General features: G+C 31.6%; 2 protein-coding genes across 2 annotated transcripts; one reads left to right on the forward strand and one right to left on the reverse strand.

Moving 5' to 3' along the window:
• Positions 1–504: 504 nt before the first annotated feature.
• On the forward strand, positions 505–10,919 carry LOC134264725 (sushi, nidogen and EGF-like domain-containing protein 1). Its single transcript, XM_062746986.1, has 4 exons — positions 505–550; positions 2,049–2,147; positions 9,707–9,912; positions 10,839–10,919. Exons 1-4 carry the CDS (start codon positions 505–507, stop codon positions 10,917–10,919), a joined length of 432 nt encoding a protein of 143 aa, XP_062602970.1.
• Positions 10,920–17,515: 6,596 nt separating this feature from the next.
• LOC134264729 (uncharacterized) lies at positions 17,516–19,975 on the reverse strand. Its single transcript, XM_062746990.1, has 3 exons — positions 19,868–19,975; positions 19,372–19,491; positions 17,516–17,795 (listed from the first exon to the last, which is right to left on the reverse strand). The coding sequence occupies exons 1-3, from the start codon at positions 19,941–19,943 to the stop codon at positions 17,662–17,664; spliced, it is 330 nt and encodes a 109-aa protein (XP_062602974.1). The 5' UTR covers positions 19,944–19,975; the 3' UTR covers positions 17,516–17,661.
• Between the last annotated feature and the right edge of the window lie 298 nt (positions 19,976–20,273).

The raw sequence follows: 20,273 nt of genomic DNA on the forward strand, positions 1-20,273 counted from the left end.
AAAATGGACAAAATTTCACCAGTTTTAGCTTTAAAATTTATAGAGCGCAAGTTTGCTCAGGAACAATATTTAAATATTTTATTGATATTATCATACTACACATTATATCAAAATATTGAGCCTGATCAGACATGTACTCGGTGACTTTTACTCAAAATATCGACGTAATATATACATTCTTCTGTAGAAATCATGGAAATTTTAAATTTACGTCATTTTCGTGACGTCATTTCAAACATGTGATGGCATTACTTATGAAAATATTCAGTGCTTTGACATCAGCATGTATCCCCCTGTTTAAGAACATAATTAAATATTTCTCCGTCGAAGTTTGACTTGGGGGTGGGGGCAACTATTGGTTATTACCGAATAAAGTTCTTTTTATGTTAATTGTCGACCCCTTATCCTCATTATTTACAACTGATTCTAAAAGAATGAGACCATACATGTAAGTAAAGAATATTTAAATCGATAGCTGACTTTTCAATTTCATGTCATGTTTGGATGAACTTCGATCACAGTGTCCTTGTTAGCACAAAACATGCTACCAGTAAGTCACATGACGGAATTTAGTATTCACAAAAGTACATATGGGAAAATATCACTTAGTGAATTATAATATTCAATGTGTCATAGCCCTTGGTTATAACAGAGAGAGCGAGTGTAAAAAAAGAAGGAAGTTTTTTTTTTCTCTTTAAAACTATGAACGCATCTTTGTCTATGAATCTTCTTTTAAGACAACAGTAGTCATGCAAATATACAACTTCTGTTTAATTTAAGGAGAACAATCGACAAACATGCACTTACTATGTATAGATTCAGTAAAAAAAAATGTGGGCCTCCTCATTATCGTACGGAGATTGGAGAACTTCTGAACACCCCGCCTTAGAAAACTGATTCGTACAACGAAGATACATACTTTTATTTATTCTAATTAAGTAAAGTTGTATATTAGATGTTAATCACTCCTGCAATTAAAAGAAAAATGTCTGTTTTGAAGGTTTATTTTCACGCAAATTCCGTAGATCCTTAAGTGCAATTATCCATAAAAAACACATTTGTTAGTTATTTGCTGGGTTGATAATAACCATGGCTACTGTATATACCTTTTCTGTAGTCATCGCCGTCAATGTGGAACGGGTATGGACGATCAAATAATTGTCAAGACATGTGATTTTATGTTTTTCCAGCTACATTTTAGCCACAGGAGCAAAAATTTAAAATAATTTCATACGGTACAAATTGAATGAAATATATTTCTCAATGGTAAACATGTTCATCTAGAAAATTTAACAAATCATCCAATGTTGTGCTTTTTGATTTTATGCGAAAAATAAAATTTAGCCTTGAACAAATCCAACTCTATGAAGTATTGCTTTTTAACAAAGCTATCTGTGTAGGTTGAAAACAAAAACAAATACATGCATAATCAACCGTAATTGTACTTTATTTGTACCCCTGAAGAGAGTAAGCTGTTGATGGTATTTATCATTTTAGTGGTTTGTCATATGCACTATTTCTGTAAGACATACTTATAAGGAGCCTATTTTCGTCCAAAGGGTAAAAAAAGTATCTTTTATATGCATATCAACAATTACACTTTGGGCCGAGATGTTTATTTTTACTATTCTTTTTGTGACCTGTTTGGTCGCCAGCAATTTTCTGCAAAAAGTCAAAGGTAGGCTTTGTTTTCAAGGACTAATTCACATGTGTATTTACACATTTTTTCATCACATAGATTATGCAAAGACAACTAATTATAAAATTTTTATATATTATATTTTGTATTTAAATAATCGATGGAATTTTTTTAATGATTTCCATATTCACTAATTTATTTTCAGTTTATTTTTCATTCGCTTTATGCCTAATATTTGATTTGGTCTTTATAGTAATGTAATGATCGAATAAAGCACTGATTTTAGTCCTTTAGTACCTCATTGTAATATACTGTGTTGATCCTTTGATTGCTCTGTTTCAGCTTCTTCAGACTCCTTAAGCCTTTCCTTTTTATGTATTACGTTGTTCCTTTAACTCCTCTGTTCCAGCCTCGTGCGATCCTAATCCCTGTCGGAACGGAGGCACGTGTAAATTGCTGGGAGGATCTCTTAGTTGTGAATGTCCACTTCAAGGCGGATATTGTAAAAGTAAGTTCACTCAATAACAAAACTCGTTTCCGTCCTTTCATAGATTACATTTTTTTTCTTGTCTTTAGAAATCCATGTATAAGATTATTTAATTCTAGCCAAATATCTTCCTTTCTTTCTTTTCTTGTAATATTTTTTTTACTAGAAATCAAATTGTGATAATTAATATTATATTGTTTCATTTTATTAAGGTAATCTTACCTGTAATTTCGAATATTTGGATATGAGAAATACATAAAAAAATATATTAATTTACAATTTTTTAAGTCAATGGTATGATATTTGGAAAATGTTTTAAAAGACAAGAAATTTAAAATAAACGAAAAACGACATTTGTACCTATGCTCTTTTTTGATGAATGATTTATGGTTTTGGTACATAAAGATTCGAACCAATGCTGTAGGTGGCAAGCCTCTGTGGCGTGTAGATGTCCACCTCAATGGACAGGTCCTTACTGTGGCCAGCTTCTTCTACCACCCTGCCGTTTCAATCCCTGTCAAAATGGAGGGACGTGTTACTTTTTTGAGAGTACCGAAAAATGTTCGTGCCCCTTCCCATTCAATGGAAATCATTGTGAACATTATTGTAAGTTTTTTAATGATTAGTTCATACTTGCTATGTTCTATTTATTGTCCTGTTTTAACGAGACTCTTGTTTCGTTCTAGTTTACTAACTTCGAGTAAAATCTCTTACGGTTTTAAACAATAGGAAGAATATTTTATGTTGCCAAGAGAATGGTAAGAAAAAGGTAAAGCCGTTAGGTTTTAGCCGTCCGTTGTTACAGATGTTTGTCTAAATGATATTTAAAAGAAATCCTATTTCTTAAGAAGCCTAAGTTTTTTGACAATGTTTAAATGTGAACCCCTTGGTCTTTATTGACGATTTATTTCTTCTATGATGGACTCTTCCAAGGGATGTAATACCTTTAAAACAATTGTTATTATCAAGGCAATACTAAAGAGCAAATCTTGGTATGCAAACATATGACTTTCCAACTCATTGATTTTGCTTTTCGTTGAACAGAGTCAAGACGTAGAGAAACGTATTGTTACTTTCCCTCAATAACTTCTTAGTATCTGTTAAAGGTTTAGGAGTTTCATTAATGTTATTTAAAGTCAGACAGGGCTAGCTTTTCTAAGAAAAATTTCGGCATAATATACACTGGATACTATAAAACAGAAGAATGTGTTTTCATTGAATTTGGACGACTAAATTGAGGGATATAAATGTCAAAATCCTTTATTTTTCTAGTATATATTACATCGAGAGGTTTTCTCTATCCACTGGTGTTCGAACTCACAAAATGTGATTGCTTATGTTCATGTTTAAAGGACAGAAACCTTAATGCGTCATTGTAAGTCATAGGCTAAAAAACACAACAGGTTGAGAGTTCCGTTTAATTAAGTTAATAATTCTTAAAATAGTTTGGTCATTTTCTTTGCAGATGATGATTGGAGCTTTAAAAAGAAAACTTAAGTACCGTGGACGGAAATAAGGAACAATGCATATATTAATATTCAGAAGTTGAATTGATCTGGAAGGTTATTCTTTGATGGATTTGTCTAATAAAAACATTTTACTCGCTTTCTCATTTCTATTTCTTTGGGATTTACAATGCCCTACAATTATTGCTATCGTAATAAAAATGATTAAAGAAGGAAAGAAAAATAAAAAAAAAATAAATACGATGTGTTGATAAGTTTCTGTCGATAATTTCATTATCTTCGATGTGATTTCATTCTGAAACTCAAAGAGAAGGACCTCTGATGACCTTTTTGGCTTCTTGAATTTCTAAAAAATAATTACTGCAAAATTCTAGCCAACAGGTCGATGAAAATCACTTAAACCCTTCAAGTTGATGACTGAATATCTATATGATGCAATGCCTTTTTGTGCTACTCAATAAATTATGACATCATGAATTCTGTTATAATTCATAATGACCAAAATATCTCTTCAAAAATGACCGAAAGATGTATAAGATTTGTATAAGGGGCCACCTTTAATCCAATATGACAAATAAATGAAGAACTCAAAACAACTGCTAAAACAGATAATGAAAATATTTTATCATTTGGATCGGCGGGTGTACTCATATTATAACTTTTCGCTAAAGGTTTCCAATACACTTCTTTTCTACAAAATTAAAAAAAAAGCAATACAATTTCATAAAACCCGTTTTATATACCTATTTTCTTTAAGAAAACTTTGTTATGGGAATCGAACTGAATGCTTCGGATCTATACTTTGATTGACGAGGGCTGTTCAATAAATAATGTCCTAAAATCTATGGCATACAATATAGATGTCACATGACATTATGTTTGACTTTCTCTTATAATTGAATCCTTAATGAATTTATAATAGTTAATGTGACCACTTTTCATCACATATCTCCGTTCTGAGAAGCTGTAAAAAAAGGGCTATTCGAGACACATTAAAAATGAATGGTAAAGAATTAGTAAGCAAGAGTGAAATTAAACACTTCATTAAAGCTGCTGTAAGATTTGTTAAGAACCCTTAAGAAATATTCACTGAAATATGTGAAATTTACAGCAACCAATGTCTGTTTTATAGACACATGAGCAGGTGGATTTCAATGAACAAAAATGATATAATGGGCATCAAAAATGGGTACCGTCCTTGGCGACAAGGAATTATAACAAGAATATGGAGATAACAGTATTCAATATCAAAGTCCATAAAACAATACAAAATAGGAGCAGAGTAAAGACGGAGCTCCGAAACATCAGAGGTGGGATCAGGTGCCATGGAAGGGTGAGCATTCCTTGCTGAACGGTCACAACCGCCGTGTGCTTATTGTCATGATCGGGAAATACCCGAAAAATCCGTCGTTAATGCAGTGTATAAATAATCAACAATTAGTTTAAAAAACGTCAGTCAGCATTTAATTGAATGATAAATTGTATTTGCTGACGAGGTCATTGTATCGACAACAGAACTTACAAAATGAAGACTTTAAACGAGACTGCTGATATTTTTGTTCATCAACCTGCTTGTCAATAATTTACCTCATTTTAGAAATTGTTCATATATAGAGCATGCTCTTGCGTATCGAATCAACTGAGATATGTATACTCAGTATGCAGGTGATGAAGGTATATTGCTACATAAGTAAGGAATTGTTTTGTATTGTAATTGTATTGTTTTACGGACTTTGATTTTGAATACTGTTCGTTATCTCCATATCCTTATATTTGCATATCCACGCAGCATAGTTAAGGTTACAAAAAGGAGGCGGAGCCTAATTTGTACGGGAAAACTTGACTATGACATCATACACAATATACGTCATACAACATTTCTTTAAAATACCACAAAATGAGTTGATCTGCTAATTTAACCAGTAAGAAATGAACAAACTACATAAAAACTTACTACAGCGTGCTGTTTTGTCGTTAGTTAAACCCAACATTACAAGTTATAAACAAGTCACTGATCGCAATACACATGTCAATATGACGTCATTTCTTATAACGTGACATAGTTTGTATGCAGTGAGAGACAGATCAAGTAATATTTTCTCAACAAAATTTGTATTCTGTAATTAAATAAAATATTATTTGCAGATTTTCTATGGGCCAATAACTTGAATTTAATGTCTTCTTCAATATTTTATTAATATATTTTCTGTACATTACGTATTAAATTGACACTGCCGTATATTTGTATGCAAGTACAACGGAGGGTAATGTGGGGGGTCCTAATAAATCGATCTAGTGCAAGGGCATACACTCTAAAGATAGAAGCTTTTTCATTTCAACTCTAGAACTATTAAGATATCTGAAAAGTGCTGCGATCCTGATGAAATCCTAAAAGCAATTTAATTATATCATTATTTCATGCCGCTGACCAGCAAAAAATATAGCATTTGGTCATACAAGTATAATTTCAACAATGAAATTGCAGAATTAAGACAGGATCGCAGCACTTTTTAGAAATTACAATGTGTGTTAAAAATATCTATATACTAAGCTTTTAAATTTAACTTGGTTATGCCCTTGCGCTAGTGATATTTATATGTAACATCAATACTGCGAGTCAATGTGCTAAAATCGCGTGACTGCCGCATCACTTGACTAGTCTAAATATAAAATATAATCGTCCTCGATATGTAGTTATTAATCATAATTACAGTTATCCGATATAAATTATGTACTAAAAATAATCGCCATCCCGATTACGAATACATTTTTAAATACAAAATTTAGTCAATATTTCCATTGCGCACCTTAACTGTACTGCGCACTGCTCACTCCCACTATAAACATGTAGTCATCAACTGCATTCATAGCACTATAGACGGAACTGCTTCTGCTATGAATGCAATTTCTCTTTCACACTCCTGTAGTGTAAGCTCTACTACACTTACACAGTCTGTTGAGAAGTATATGTATGAAATGTTTCGTAAAAGAAATAAATATAAGTTTCTAATAATATTTTTTGGGAAAAAAGAAATTCAGAACAATTTAAAATTGCTGATTTATATATTTAAAAATTAATTTTCCTCAATGTATTTATTATATAAAAAAAACTTTTTAAAAATTGAAGAGAACTGCCACATTTTTATTTTTTCTAATTATACTCTCGCATATTTGTACAAAGAATGATAACTCTTCACACTTGGGCAATAAAACATTCATAAAAAGCAAAATTTAAGAACGATTTCAACTCTTAAAAACAAATAGAAAAGATTAAAAAATCATATAGAAAAGCATTCTGGAGTTATAATGATTATTAAAGCATTCTCTTTTTTATCATAAGGTTAAATTACAGTATTGATTTTTGTCAGAGGGTTTCAATAACGTCGTCGATCGATGACGTCACATCTGTATCAAAACAAAAATTAAGAGAATGTGACGACGGCGCAGCTTGTATCTGATAACTGTTTTTTAAAAGAGGCTAATACCTTACAAATTGTTTATGATTTACTAGAGAAAAGGTGCAATGATCTGGTATACTTATTTTAAAGCAGTGTGTTTTTCTTTACTGAAGACAACAATCCACATTCTTATGTAAGCCAGGATTTCCTCTGATATTCTTGACACCATCAAAAAATGCAAATATAAGTAATAAACAACGATTATTTAGTGATCATGGCATTATGAATAGCAATAGCTCTGCTGGCATATTTTCCATGATGGGCTAGCGCGCAAGAAATCTTTTAAGTAGCTCTCTGACAACCGAGAAAAGTTTTCGGTTGAAAAGTTGAAAACAAACTGCACAGCAACATCTTGTTGCCTTTTTATTCACTTATGCAATTCAATTACTAGACCCAATATAACTTTCGTCAGCCATACCATGATTGCAAGAAATTTATACTGACTGCAAATATGCAAAAACGATGTCTATAACTCTAATGCATCGTTTGGCACTAGAAAATGTGATCACAAAATTGTCATCATCAACATGCACGTGCTTTTGGCTTTTTATCAATTACACTACGCGACGCAATACATTTCTTGGTTGAATAGTTTTGACCAGCAATTTTAGGCAAAACAACCAAAATACACATCTGACCAAATTTAATAATTTTCGGCCACATAATCATTTTTTTTTTTGGCATATTATGTTCTTATGTGTTTCTTTTTCCTTTCGGTATGTATGCATTGAATTGACCTTTTGCTCCGTTGTAGCTTTATGCGAGAGGTGAAATCTATTATACAGTATATGTACATTGTGTATAAAATTTGTCAAATGCAAAAAGCAAAAGCAAACATGCTTAATAAAATAAATTAATTGATGTTAGCTTTCTTACACAAGAGAGATTACGCGTACAGAAATGCGGCCTACATTAGTACCAGGATCCTTGTCAGCACACGTGTATTGTGTTTAACTGCATAAATATCTTTTCTAGCAGATAAACAATCCAGGTATTCGAGGTTCCAGCCTTGATAACAACTTGCTTAAACCAATGATGTATTGCATTGAGGACAAAGATGTCTTTAATTGATCCCAGATCTGATCCTTACTTCAAATAAAATTCAAAAGAAAAGCAATATGTGTTTGTGAAACACTGTTGTCCCCGTATGACAGCATAGCAAAAGTTAAATTTTCTCAAATGCAAAAAAAAAAGTTTTTAAAAGTAGCCAGGTTAAATGCAAAGGTCAATGGGTCAAAGGTGTTAGTATTCAATGAGAGGTCTTGTCATAAGGATTACATATGTGAAGTATAAAAGCCTTAGCCCTTAAGGATTAACATAGGATACATAATTTTGTAAATAAAATTAAAGTAAGTTACTTCATCTGAGAGATCGGGTTACTGTCAGTTAATTTTAAAAGATACAATTTAAATGACAAACATATCCAATTTAAGTTTTTCAACTGTTAACATGTTCAATTTGAAAGTTAACGAATCATCCAATTCTGTGCTTTTTTTTTTAAATTATTATATGTTTACTGATAAATTAAGACCTGAACTAATCTGAGTCTGAGAAGAAATGTTTGTAAACAAATTTCTTAGTGTAGGTAGACAATAAAAAATAAATTCGTGCATAATCAACCGTAATTATACTTTGTTTGTACCCTGAAGAGAGTAAGCTGTCGATGATATTTATCATTTAAGTAATTTATCATGTGCACATTTTTTTAAAGACATTCTTATAAGGAGCCTATTTTCATGCAAAGGGTCAGAAACGTATCTTTTATATGCATATCAACAACTAGGCTTTGGGCTGCGATGTTTATTTCTACTGATCTTTTCGTGACCTGTTTGGTCTCCAGTAGTTTTCCACAACAAGTCAAAGGTAGGCCTTGTTTTCAAGACTAATTTACTTATTTACAGTTTTTTTATCGCTTAGATTAAAAAATGACAAATAATTATAATTTACATACATTAGATTTTGTCTTTATAGTATAAAGTAAATTGCAATTTATTTTCGTTTTAATTTTCATTCGCTTAATGCTAAATATTTAATCTAGTCCTTAAAATGATTTGATGATCAAATATAGCACTGATTTTAGACATCTACTTTTTCAGGAATCTCATAAATAATTTCTTTTGTAGTCCTATGACAACCATATCGGTCTTTTCTTTATGTATATTATATTGACCCAAATTTGCTCCGTTTAAGCCTTGTTGGGGTCCTTTAGACAACTTCCTTGTAATGTATTGAGTCGATCCTTTAACTTCTGTTTCAGCCTCGTGCGAACCTAATCCTTGTAGGAATGGAGGGACATGTAAATTACTGGGAGGATCTCTTAGTTGTGAAAGTTAGTTCTCTCAATTACAAAACTATTGTCTTCGTCTCATAGACAATATTTTACTTTGAAACTTTAGAAACACTTAACAAATTTTTTAACTCTATCAAACAATCCCCCTGTCTTTATTTTATTGTTCTTAACTTGTCTCAATGTATTTTAAAGTCTTCAGTGTTATTTCAGTAATCTTACTTAATATTTTTATATCAGAAATATATAATTTCCAAGCTTTAAGTCAATGGTATTGTATGTTGAAGGTATTCTAGAAAAGCGGAAATAAAAAAAATACATTTATTCCTATGATCTTTCATGAATGATTTATCGTTCTGACACCTAAAGACTCGGACCAATGCTGTAAGTGGCAAGCCTCTGTGGAGTGTGGATGTCCTCCTCAATGGACAGGTCATTACTGTGATCAGCTATTTCTACCACCCTGCCGCTTCAATCCCTGTCAAAATGCAGGAAATTGTTACCTTTCCAAATTTAAGGTTCTGAAAAATGTTCGTGCCCTTTCCCATTTCATGGCAATCATTGTGAACATCATTGTAAGTATTTTTTTTTAATGTTTGGTTCATACTTATTATGTTCTATTGGCTCCTTTTTAACGTGATTCTCATTTCGTTACCTCTAGTTTAGGAATCGTTTTCATTCCTAAAGTCGAGTAAAATTTCTTATGTTTTTTAACAAAAAGAAAAGCATTTTGTGTAGCCAAGCGAATGGTAAAAAAATTAAAGCCATTAGGTTTTGGTCGTCAGTTGTTACAGAATATGTTGGTTTCATATTTGAAAGAAATTCTATTTTCTAAGAAGCCTTAATGTTGTTAAAATGTTTAAATTGATCCCTTGGTGTTTATTGACGATTTATTTCTTCATTGATGGACTGTTCCAAGGAACGAAATACCTTTAAACCTATTGTTATTATCAAGATAATTCTAAAGAGAGAAATTCTGTTTGCAAAGATGAGACTTTCCAACTCATTGTTTTTGCTTTTCGTTGAAAAGAGTCAAGACGTAGAGGAAGATATTGTAAGTTACTCTCCCTAAATAATTTAGTTATAGTTATAGTTTCTGTTGAAAGTTTAAGAGTTTCATAAACATTGTTCAAAGACAGGCAGGGTTAGCTTTTGTAATTTTTATCTAAATTCTTTCCACCGGGTACTATAATACAGATGAATGTCTTTCCATCGAACTTGGACAACTAAATTGAGTAATATAAATGTCGAAATACCGTTTTGTCTAGCAGTATAATAAGTTGATAGGTTTTCTAGGTTCAATCGTGCTTCGAACTAACAAAATGTGGTTGATTATTATTATTATTTTTTTTTTTTTTTTGCTTAAAGAACAGAAACCTTAATTCGTCATTATAGGTCAGAGGCTAAAAACACAACAAAATGAGAGTTCCGTTTATTTTTTACCTCAAGTTTACTCCTTAGGTTAATAATTATTAAAATTGTTTGATTATTTTCTTTGCAGATGATGATTGGAGCCTTAAAAAGAAAACATAAGTTCCGTGGACTGAAAGGGCCAATGCATATATTAATATTCGGAAGTTGAATTGAGCTGGAAGGTTATCCTTTGATGGATTTGTCTAACAAAAATATTTTACTTGCTTTCTCATTTCTGTTTCATAGACTGTTTCACGGTAACTGCGGTACTGCTCTTTTGCAGAGCAAAATGACATAGTTTGGTGAAATATGACGTAAAAGTAATTGTTTAAAATACGTCATTTAATTAATTATCAACAAAAACTCCGCCAAACATTATTATTTTGCCCTGCAAAAGTGTAGTACCGCAGTTATCGTGAAGGGACTAATTGGGATTTACAAAGACCTAAGATTATTGCTATCGTGATAAAAATGATTAAAAAAGGAAAGAAAAATAAAAAAAACAAAACAATGAGTACGATGTGTTGATAAGTTTATGTCGATAACAATTAAATTATCTTCGATGTGATTTCATTCTGAAACTCAAAAAGAGGGATCTCTGATGACCCTTTTTGGCTTCGTGAATTTTGAAAAATAATTACTGCAAAATTTTAGCCAACAGGTCGATGAAAATCACTTAAACCCTTCAAGTTGATGACTGAATATCTATATGATGACAATGCCTTTTTGTGCTACTCAATAAATTATGACATCATGAATTCCGTTATAATTCATAATGACCAAAATATCTCTTCAAAAATGACCGAAAATGATAATTTGTATAAGGGGCCACCTCTAATCCAATATGACAAATAAACGAGGAACTCAAAACAACTGCTTAAACAGATAATGAAAATATCTTATTAATTGGATCGGGGGGGGGGGGGGGGGACTCATATTATAACTTTTCGCTAAAGGTTTCCAATACACTTCTTTTCTACAAAATTAAAAAAAAAAAAACAATACAATTTCATAAAACCCGTTTTATATACCTGTTTTCTTTAAGAAAACTTTGTTATAGGAATCGAACCGAATGCTTCAGATCTATACTTTGATTTGCGAGGGCTGTTCAATAAATGATGTATTAAAATCTATGGCATACAATATAGATGTCATAAGACATTAAGTTTGACTTTCTCTGATTATTAAATCCTTAATGAATTCATAATGGTTAGTGTGACCACTTTTCATCACATATCTCCGTTCTGAGGAGCTGTAAATGAAGGGCTATTCGAGACACAATAACAATGAATGGTAAAGAATTAGTAAACTAGAGTGAAATTAAACACTTCATTAAAGCTGCTGTAAGATTTGTTAAGAACCCTTAAGAAATATTCTCTGAAATATGTGAAATTTACAGCAACCAATATCTGTTTTATAGACACATGAGCAGGTGTATTTCAATGAACCAAAATGATATAATGGGCATCAAAAATAGATACCGTCCTTGGCGACAAGGAATTATACCACGAAGAATACGGAGATAACGAACAGTATTCAATATCAAAGTCCATAAAGCAATACAAAATAGGAGCAGAGCAAACACGGACCTCCGAAACATCGGAGGTGGGATCAAGTGCCATGGAGGAGTGAGCATCCCCTGCTGACCAGTCAAACCCGCCGTGTGCTTATTGTCATGATCGGGAAATACCGGAAAAATCCGTCTTTAATTCAGTGTATAGATAATGGACTAACAACTAGTATGAAAAACGTCAGTCAGCATTTGATTCAATGATAAATTGTATTTGCTGACGAGGTCATTGTATCGACAATATAACTTACAAAATGATGACTTTAAACGATACTGCTATATACTGGTTTCATCAACTTGCTTGTCAATAATTTACCTCGTTTTAGAAATTGTTCATACATAGAGCATGCTCTTGGGTATCGAATCAACTGAGGTATATTTACTCCGTATGAAGGTGATGAAGGTATATTGCTACATAAGTAAGGAATTGTTTTGTATTGTAATTGTTTTGTTTTATGGACTTTGATTTTGAATACTGTTCGTTATCTCCAGATCCTTCTTTCGACAAACACTGGCTACATTTTCCAAGTGTGAACATGCTGAAACATTACGACGCATAGTTGCGCGTGTTAGAGAAAACTCGACGTATAGTTGCCAAGCTCGCGCACCAAGTTAGAGCGTAGAGTTTCTGTCAGTAATGAACTTTTACGAGGAGCGCTGACTTTTGCAGATGGCACCTTACTTTTACACTAGGACAATGTACGGAAGCTCTTTTACGATAAAAATATTTAGAGGAGTTATTTCATATCGCTTGCCCTTGAAGTAAACGACAACCAACCCACCCTCAACTCTTTACATGCAATTGCCCCTAACACCATACCTGAGATCAATAGAAAGATTTACTTTCGTATTATCAATTCTGTACCTCCATACATGATTCAAGTTTAAATATCCACGTAAACCGTCCACTGAAGAAGTCGATGCTTCTCGTGAAAGTCCATTAGGCTGTGTATGATTGTCTGGTGTATAAATATCGGTTTCAGTGATAATGCCTTGACAATAACCGAGGTAGCAAGATGAAAAGCCCTATGTTTATGTCACGTTATGACGAGCCAACGTCACCGTCATGGTTGGTTGGAAACCTTTTAAGTAACTCTCTGACAACCGAGTAAAAACAAACTGCACAGCAACATCTTGTTGCCTTTTTATTCACTTATGCAATTCAATTACTAGACACAATGTACATTTTAACTTCCGCGCCGTTACCATACCATGATTGCAAGAAATTTATACTGAATGCAAATATGCAGAAACGATGTCTATAACTCTAATGCATAGTTTGGCACTACAAAATGTGATCACAAAATTGTCATCATCAACATGCACGTGCTTTGGCTTTTTATCACTTACCCTACGTGACGCCGTACATTTCATGGTTGAATAGTTTTGACCAGCAATTTTAGGCAAAACAACCAAAATACACATCTGACCAAATTTAATAATTTTCGGCTACATAATCATTTTTTTTTTGGCATATTATGTTCTTATGCGTTTCTTTTTCCTTTCAGTATATATGCATTGAATTGACCTTTTGCTCCGTTGTAGCCTTATACGAGAGGTGAAATCTTTTATCTATGTATAGTAGAATATTAAATTAATATATGAATCTATGGTGTTCATCGTTTAAATGAGAAATGTATGACAATCCACAACAAAAGAAAGTTCATTATGCAAAGCATGAAGTATATTCAATTTAGTTATTTTCACAACAAGCAATGAAAAACAAAATGTTTGTTGAATATAATGAATTAACCCCCTCCCCTGATTTCTACTAAATTCTCTGTTTTGGAATGCATGATCATATAATTATTAAGAATAAAAATTTGATAAATGCCTGGCTACAAGATTTTGATTGTGCTAAGTACAGAAGAATCGAACATTAAAAGAACACCATTAAAAGCACAAAAATCAAACATAATATGTCTTATTAGGTAATACAGTATAGGTACTCTTCTGTGCCCGAAAGAGTAAAAATCCGTTGAAGACAATCTATCATCTGCGATCATATACATATATCAAGTGCACGTTCCTTTCAACGCTACTAAAAGTATTTCAATTCAGATAAAAGTGCATCATAAAGCGTCTCGCTGATGTACAGATTCACATTTACGCTTGCAACAAAAATGTTGGCTTATACAATCCTTTTCGACTGATTTGGTGATTATCTTTTATTTTTATTTTATTTTATCTTTGGTACGGTTGAAATATTTATGCACAAATTATTATTTTTTATATTGTAGATTGTTCAAAGCACGATAATACATGTACTCATAATATATGTGTGTGTACTTTTTGGTGCATGTTATTTTTCATTATAATTATCTAATTTTCTATAATAAAAATAATTCAACAATTCATTATTAAAAAAATAAGGAAATTGATGTTAATTAACGAAAGATATGAAATCACAAGAAGGTGGAAACAGCAATTATCAATTCTAATGATTTGCTTATCTTGATTTAATTTCTATAACAAACCCAAAATTGTCAATACAGACTTCAATTATTATTGCTGCGAGATAAATTCATGTACAAGAAAATTAAGTTGTTGAACCTAGATTAATAATTTTTCGGTAATGCCACCACCTCAAGATCTGAGAACATCTAAAGGATTATCAGAGATAATGCTCATCCCAAATGTTCTCGTAAAGGCTATTCAAGGAAAATGGGTCGATTAATAATAATTGGAGGATGATTGCTTAAAGTGAATAGAACATTTTCGTTTCTTTTTTGTATTATCCTGTGAGTCTCTAGTCTCTAACATTAGTTCAGTAGATGTAATTGTCGAATGACCTAATGGGTTGCATCGTTTACATGAATTTATCTCGCAGCAATAATAATTGAAGTTTGTATTGACAGTTTTGGGTTTGTTATAGAAATTAAATCAAGATAAGCAAATCATTAGAATTGATAATTGCTGTTTCCACCTTCTTGTGATTTCATATCTTCCGTTAATTAACATCAATTTCCTTATTTTTTTGATAATGAATTGTTGAATTATTTTTATTATAAAAAATTAGATAATTATAATGAAAAATAACATGTACCAAAAAGTACACACACATATATTATGAGTACATGTATTATCGTGCTTTGAACAATCTACATGTAATGGTTTTTCCATTGAACATTAATTTTTCTGCACAATATGACGGTGTTTTTATAGTTATTTGATAAATATTTACTAGCATAAAAAATCGGGGTAGCTACCCCAATTCCTAATTCTAACCTGATTAAATTTTATACTTGACCATTTTTTTTTTGTGCTTAATAACACAAATAAGATAATTAATTGTTGCATTTACTAGCTTTATATATAGTAGGAATATAAATATTTACGTAGGAAGCACAAAAATACACACACAAAACAGGGCTAATTATTTTCTTCGTCATAACAATTGTCAAATAAAGACATTCTTCTTCTTTAGGTCGACACTTTTGTGTACGGAACAATGTAAGGAATCATTTTGTGTACATAACAATACCAATGCTGAAGTAGCCTATATGTTATTCCTATTATGGATATTTCATAAATCTGCACTTATATATCAGTGTATATAGAATTCACTTTTTATTTTAATTAAGAATTTTACTTATATGTAAATAAACGGTGTTATTCCGTAACCATATGGGAAATTAGTTACAAATTAGTGCTAAAATCTAAAACATCTGGATTCTACTGACAGCAAAGAAACATTTGGGAAACGCAAAAAAACTTTTTTGCCATATTTAGTCATGTGTTATTTATCGCGTATACGTGTACCTATGAAATTCCATATGCATTATTGTTCTATATTGGTTAGAGCAAATCTAGGGCACATTTATGCATTTCATTTTGAATTTAATGTTCTTTTGGGTTACTTTTAATTTTTATTCGTTGTGACGGTTGTAATATATATCTAATATCACACAATACCGATGTATATTTACGCTGTTATACTTCATTGGCATTTGTAATAATTGCTCTTATCAATAGATATCATTTTTGGCAAAAAAAAAAAAAAAAAAAAAACAGAGAAGACAGTAGATTGTGAAAGAAAAATGAAGATAGAGTATCTGAATTTAAAATAGACGGTGGTATAATTTAAAAGTGTGTTAATTTTGTCTCAATATTATCCCACTTTGAAACATTTGAAGTTGCGTTAATTTTGTCCCAATTTTAATGCATCTCGGGGTCCATTTGAGCAAAATCTTATTTGCATAGTAAAGGAGACATGCTTATAAATGAGACTAAATTTGTGTTTCGATTTTTTTTAAAGATTTTTTAGAAAAATCATTATCGTTCATTGGGGACCAATATTTGTGCATTTCGTGAATCATCCTTGTCACTGAACTACATCCCCACAAATGTTTTGATCTTTAGATACATTATTCATTGAATTTAAGAAAGATTTATTCATTGATTCTTCAAAATACATACGCTTTATCCACGAAAAAAATTCCTCTAGATAAACAAAATCTTGCTTACACAAGAACATAGACCTACAATGAATTAAATTGCTTTGACAGTATTATATTTCCATGTTAAATTGGGAGTCAGTTATTTGAGAAAAAACAGTGGTTTTTGAACAATCTGTGCTGGCATACTTAAATGAATACGACTTGTGTATTGTAAGCATTTCAAAGGTATTTCCCTTAATATCCAACTCCTAAGCTATGGTCTCATATTGTTACGTTGTATTTATATGGCCCAGTGGCTAAACCGTTTGTATAAGATAAGCAGAGGAAGGAGTTGATCTTTTCATCACACGTTAGAAATCCCCTGCGGGACGTGGAAAACAGTGCTTCGAATGAGGCCGTTTTTTAAAAGAATTCTCGTGTCATATTGATGAGAGGAAAAAGCTAAAACTGTTCAATTTCCTAAATTTATGTCTAGTACAGTTCTTTTGCAGTGCTCAGCCGTCAAGTGGTGGCGTCTCACATGAGTGAAACATCGTCGAAAGGACGTCACCGTTCACGGTATAGCGCTCGCGCCGTGATCGGAAGGTCGTAAGTTAAAATTTCGGCTTCTTCTGACCTAAGTCAATAAATAAAATGGTAGTAACTGTTCCTGCGTCTTGATCTTAGAATTACGTGTCAGGTAAGTTACTTGTAAAAATCAAAAAGTCATATCTACCACCCAATAAAATAGATAATTTTTACAGAAAATTACTAAGATGCAGTCCATTGTAGGTCTTACATTATATTTTACCGTAAAAATAGTTGACTTATGAAAACACCATTTTATTTTCTCTGTTTTTACATATTACAGTGAACTTTTTTGTATCTCTGTTTGTACAATTAAATACAGAATTCATGCTTCCATTTTATTTGTCAGTTTACACAACAAAGCTCATGGATAACTATAGTCTTCTACAGCATTGTCTAGAGTATCCTCCTCCACACAAGTTTGCGCCATCATAACCACCACGGCAGCCGTATTTTGTGTCTTGACAAATTCCGTAATGGTATTTATTCCAGCAGAGTCTGTCGGCTCCTAAAGAAATGAAAGTTAAAATGCAAAATACATTATCTAAAGGTTAAACCATTATCATTTTTAAAAAACCGAAATTAATTTTCCTTATTAACTAAATTGGATTAATGACTTTATGACTTTGCTATAGAAAGACTATGTAGATTGCACTATATTCGCCAGGTTTGGGGTAGTGCTAATTTAATGGTGATGCATTGCAATGCAGTACTTGAACTCGATTGATTGTATGTTGTTTAATGTCACTCTCGAGAATTTTTCACTCATATGGAGACGCTACCACATTACTTTCTAAAATCCTGAGTAATGCTTGCATAAGATACCATTACATTTAGCAAAATAAAAAATACCAGTTAATTGAAATGGATATGAAAAAATTGCTAAGATTTATCGTTTTTATAAATAAAAGAACTGAATAAAATAGTTTTAAAAATAAGTTTTGGTTTAGTTTAATATGTAAACATTTTTATCTTAATGAGAATTGGAAAGTTCCTATGCATAATACAAGGCATATGAATTATTTACAGTGTAGTCAAAACAAGTACATATACTTGAAACCAAGTTTCAATAATCAATCGTCAGGTTTAGTTAGAAGGTGTCGAATGCATGATTATGAAAATAGTTGTATTTTTATTTTTGACCCCCCCCCCCTCCAAAGTATTGGTTATGGTAGTGCGCTACTTTGCTAAAGTAATTGTCATGTTATACATAACTTTAAGAAATTAGAATTTCTGTAATTTTAAATCAGTGCCCAAATTTTTAAAGTAATTGGAATGTTATGCAAAACTTTATGCTGTAATTCGCCCGAAGCCTGATAAAATCTAAATATTTACACAATGAATTGTGTACGGTTTTTTTAATGTTTTCCTGGTCATTGCAAACAGTAAACGACTGGTGAAACAGGTTGACAGGGGATGTTTTGTCCTCTATGGCACCGGATCCAACCTCTGTTGTTTTAGCGGTTTGTGTTTGCTTTACTCATGACTATTTTTTTTAAAGATCAAGATCTAGTAAATGATTTTAGAATAACTTTTCAGTGCTAAATCAATTATGACGTCATAATCGCTTTCAACTTTCTCTTTCCCGTACTTTACGGCTCTAATAGAATTATGTAGAAAATAAAGTATTTCCATGGAATTCAATTTGAAATCATATGAAAAGTAGTCCCGATACCTATCCTAAATTTGACATTATTCTAAAGTAGAGACTAAGAACATATAAATAACCGTTTTCTGAAAAACTGTAGGCAATCTGGATACATTTTCTTTGCCTGATATGGAAAAAACTCCCATTTTCAATATTGGTTTTCTTAATTTTTCATTGAAAATGACAGTTTAAAATATGGTTTTTCATCTTGTTTTTCTACAAATTATTCCCCGAAACATCTATTTTGACCAAGCTAATATTATAAAGCATCATTAAAGGAATTAATTTCTTAAATTTGAAAAATCTGTAGGCACCTTCCATTTACTAGATCTTGACCTTAACATAGGTTGTGGTGAATGAAAAAAAGAGTCGCAGTTTATCAAAAGTTGACAAAACTTACAACAGTTAAGCAAAACTGTATAACAAAAATTCTTACCACTGACACAACATTGTCTGTTGTTGGGCCCGCCACACAAGGGGGCGCTGTTGTACCTGTCACATCTTTCACTGGTATACTGGCACCGTCCGTTCAATCGCCAACAAGGGGAATCATCTCCTAAAATGTGTTTAAAATCAAATATTATTTTCATTTTTTCTGGGGTTGAAATAAGGACAAATGAAATGCAATTTTGCATTTAAAAAATCCTAAATAAATTTTGTGCTAATATTCTTAACCATTTTGATTTTAAAAAAATCGGTTCCAATAATCGACTTCTGATGACACATGAAATATGAAGTTATCGAAACTTAATTGATCTCCCTTAAGCGCCATCTATCTATGAAAATGATCTAGATTAAATAATAATTCTTAAATAAAATGTTTCTTTCACAATGTTAAAAAGATAAAAAGTTACATTTTATCTTATGATAAAATCAACTTGCTAACAAATAAAGAGTACATGTTAAAAATAATATTATCATTGTTACTTTACCTGCCACGATGTTATTGTTACAGCATATCGTAAACAATAGAAATGCCGTGATGAAGAGGATATTCGGACTAACCATTTTGAATTTTACCTTTGATTCCTGATCATTATAACTACATTTCATGCTTTTATATTGGTATATAATCCACTAAATGTCACACAAGTTTATTCAAAGTGATGATCTTGTGGCAACTTATTCAACATGTGTTCTTCGATTTTTTTCTAGCTTTTTCATACATATTTTCGTTTCCTGGCATGTTTATCACGAACAATTTTTGGGGTTAGTGGTTTTTTTTTTTAGCTGAAAGACCAAACCTTTGTGAAAACATATAATTATACTAATTATACCTGATACGGAATCTATTATTAGAATTATTCAATTTGAATATTCATTTCAAAAAACTTTTTT

Source organism: Saccostrea cucullata, unplaced genomic scaffold (genome assembly GCF_032062105.1).
Source record: "Saccostrea cucullata isolate Sc308-1 unplaced genomic scaffold, CSIRO_AGI_Scuc_v1 ctg3161, whole genome shotgun sequence".
NCBI classification, from domain to species: domain Eukaryota; kingdom Metazoa; phylum Mollusca; class Bivalvia; order Ostreida; family Ostreidae; genus Saccostrea; species Saccostrea cuccullata.